This window comes from Eriocheir sinensis, unplaced genomic scaffold (assembly GCF_024679095.1).
Source record: "Eriocheir sinensis breed Jianghai 21 unplaced genomic scaffold, ASM2467909v1 Scaffold319, whole genome shotgun sequence".
Lineage (NCBI taxonomy): Eukaryota > Metazoa > Arthropoda > Malacostraca > Decapoda > Varunidae > Eriocheir > Eriocheir sinensis.
The window spans coordinates 189,112-192,500 of NW_026111631.1; the positions used below are offsets into that span (position 1 = coordinate 189,112).

The 3,389-nt window shown below is 50.0% G+C and overlaps 1 protein-coding gene across 1 annotated transcript; it reads right to left on the minus strand.

The window, feature by feature from the left end:
- Window positions 1-522: 522 nt before the first annotated feature.
- On the minus strand, window positions 523-2,713 carry LOC126991686 (uncharacterized). The gene is made up of 3 exons (XM_050850397.1): window positions 2,668-2,713; window positions 2,002-2,372; window positions 523-1,902 (listed from the first exon to the last, which is right to left on the minus strand). Exons 1-3 carry the CDS (start codon window positions 2,711-2,713, stop codon window positions 631-633), a joined length of 1,689 nt encoding a protein of 562 aa, XP_050706354.1. The 3' UTR covers window positions 523-630.
- Between the last annotated feature and the right edge of the window lie 676 nt (window positions 2,714-3,389).

Below are 3,389 nucleotides of genomic sequence, written 5' to 3' on the forward strand. Positions count from 1 at the left end.
GTATAAGTGGACGAGGAATAAGAAGAGAAATGAGAGGTGTTGCAGAAGGAGAAAAAAACAGGCAGAAGAGGAAGAGGAGGAGAAGGTAGAAAACGAGGAAGAGAAGAACAAGGACTCAGAAATACACAAGAAAAATATGGAAAAAAAATACGAATCAAAAATTGCAACACTTCAAACAAAAAAACAAAAAAGGAGAAAAGGAAAAGGAAAAGTCATATATAAATTCATGGACAGTGATATTAGGTGGGGTAAGATTCACAGGAGCTTAGGTTCACAGGAGCTACCTTGTACAGGCCTACCAGCCTCTTGCAGACTCCTTCCGTTCTTTTTATGTTCTTATGTTATCTGCCACATCCCCACCCAGTCATACACTCTGTCTAGCTCATCCTGGATCTGAGCCGCTCCATTCAGCGCCTTCACCCGAAACTCGAAACCGGCTCACGATGACTCAACAGAACCGAGTGATCTGTTGTGATCTTGCAGGGGAGGTGGCTATGAACACAACAACAACAACAACAACAACAACAACAGAATATCTAGATTGATAAGAAAGACAAGAAATGATAAGAAATGCTAAGAAACATGGTGCTAAGGCGGCCGTCACGGGTCACAGGCATGTCCGTGGCTCGCTTACTGAGCCTCAGCGGCCTCGCGCCTCCGCCACTCGGCGATCTCGTCGCGTATGTCTCGGTGGCATCGCAGAACGGCGTCCCTGTTGCCCTTGATGTGCAGGGTTCGCCTGACCCGCACGATGCTGACGCCGTGGCTCCGCCGCAGGTCCTCCAGCTGGCGGTCACTGGGTCCTGCGAGGCGGGAGATGAATCTCTGCGCCACGGTGAGGCTGCGGTAGGCGAGGGAAGCTGTGGCGGGGGCGGCAGGGACGGTCACTGGTGAATGGACTTCGCCCCGAGAGGCTTCTCCGTGCAGGGGTGCCTCCTCTTCTGCGGCACCGACATCAGAGGCTTCCTCCTCTCTTGTGGCACCGACATCAGTGGCTTTTTCCTCCTCTGCGGCAGGAACATCAGAGGCTTCTTCCTTTTCTACGGCAGGAACATCAGAGGCTTCTTCCTCTTCAGCGGCACCGACATCAGAGGTTTCTTCCTCCTCTGCGGCGGTAACATCAGAGGCTTCTTCCTCTTCAGCGGCACCGACATCAGAGGTTTCTTCCTTTTCTACGGCGGTAACATCAGAGGCTTCTTCCTCTTCAGCGGCACCGACATCAGAGGTTTCTTCCTCCTCTGCGGCGGTAACATCAGAGGCTTCTTCCTCTTCAGCGGCAGGAACATCAGAGGTTTCTTCTTCCTCTGCGGCGGTAACATCAGAGGCTTCTTCCGCTTCAGCGGCAGGAACATCAGAGGTTTCTTCTTCCTCTGCGGCGGTAACATCAGAGACTTTCTCCTCTCCTTCGGCACCGACATCAGAGGCATCTTCATCCTCTGCGGCACCGACATCAGAGGCTTCTTCATCCTCTGCGGCAGGAACATCAGAGGCTTCTTTCTCTTCTGCGTCACCAGCATCAGAGGCTTCTTCTTCTTCCTCTTTCGCGGCAGGAACATTTGAGGCTTCCTCCTCTTCTGTTGCATCGACATCAGAGGCTTCCACAACCTCGTGCGCCGCCTCGCCAAAGTCTTTATCTTTCACCGTAAGCACCCTTTCCGGGAGATCCTTCCGTTCATTATAAGTGTCATCGTCATTGTAAGTGTCATCGTCATTGTAAGTGTCATCGTCATGATCTTCCACCGCAAACACCTTTTCTAGGTAAACTTTCCATTCGTTGTAGGTGTCTTCATCATTGTAGGTGTCATCGTCATTGTAGGTGTCATCGTCATTGTAAGTGTCATCGTCATTGTAGGTGTCATCGTCATTGTAAGTGTCATCGTCATGATCGTCCACCGCAAACACCTTTTCTAGGTAAACTTTCCATTCGTTGTAGGTGTCTTCATCATTGTAGGTGTCATCGTCATTGTAAGTGTCATCGTCATGATCTTCCACCGCAAACACCTTTTCTAGGTAAACTTTCCATTCGTTGTAGGTGTCTTCATCATTGGCGGTGTTTCCTTCAGTATACATGGCCTTCTTTCCCTTGTCGGGTTTCTGTTCCAGTGGCCATTTTGTGGTATGGGCATGGAACTGCTGACTGGCTTGCTGGAGGCCGACTTTGTCTTCATAGTTGTACAAGTTGAAGCTGCCAGGTCGCCCTCCATCCATCAGCGCCTCCAGGAACTCCTCCAGGCTAACGCGGGCCTTGCGAGTTGCACCGCGGCGGTACGCCACACAGATCTTGATCTGCGTGGCTTCGGCGTCTGGTTTCCCGCTGCACCTGAAGAGGTACTCCAGGTCCAGCGGGGCAGTGACGGAGGTGGGCCGGACGCCTCCGGGAAGGCGAAGGCGGCCACCTTCCGCGAGCTGAGGGCTCGCCAGCACCCCGACGCCGGCAAAGGGTGATGGTCACCTTGTGGGGCCGAGCCCTGCCGCTGGCGCCGCCGTCGGCAACCAGCACGACGCAGGTGCCGAGCACGGTGCGTCGGATGTTGTGCTGCTGCAGGTTTTAGGGAACATTCTGCTCACTAGTTTTGTCTTCATTTGTTTTGTAAATGTTTGACAAAAGTCATGGTGAACGAGGCGGCAGTTACAACAAAATAAGCTGGTGGCGGCTGCCGCCCTTGCCCGGCAGAGCCTGTCCCCACTGCTGCCAAGGCTCAGTTTCCTGCATTGTGTGTTTGTGTGTGTGTGTGTGAGAGAGAGAGAGAGAGAGAGAGAGAGAGAGAGAGAGAGAGAGAGAGAGAGAGAGAGAGAGAGAGAGAGAGAGAGAGAGAGAGAGAGAGAGAGAGAGAGAGAGAGAGAGAGAGAGAGAGAGAGAGAGAGAGAGAGAGAGAGAGGGGGCTCTACATACATATAAGCCGTAAATTCTGAGTGCTCCCCATACACACTCCCGGTACAAAAAAACAATGGTAAACACAAAGAAATATAGAAACGACGCACAGGCTTTTCTTTACGTCCGGAGGAGGAGGAGGAGGAGGAGGAGGAGGGAGTTATGTTAAAGTTGATGAAGAATATGTAGATTATGAAAAAGAAAGAGAGAAACGAGGTAGACGATGAAAGAAAGACGTTTATAATAAAAAAAAGGAGGAAGAATATGAAGAAGAGAAGGAAGGCGAAGAAGTAAAATATTAACAAGAAGATGAAAAAAGAAGAAGAAGAAGAAAAAGAAGAAAAAGAAGAAGATGGGAGAGAAAAGTGGGAGAAAGACTATAAATTAAAAAAAAAAGTATAAAAAGAGAAAGGGATTGAACAGAACAAGAAGGAGAAGACAAAGAAGGAGGATACATAGGAAGTGAAGAAGACGTAAAGATGGGGAAAAAAAATAAAAATAAAATAAAGAGAGGGAG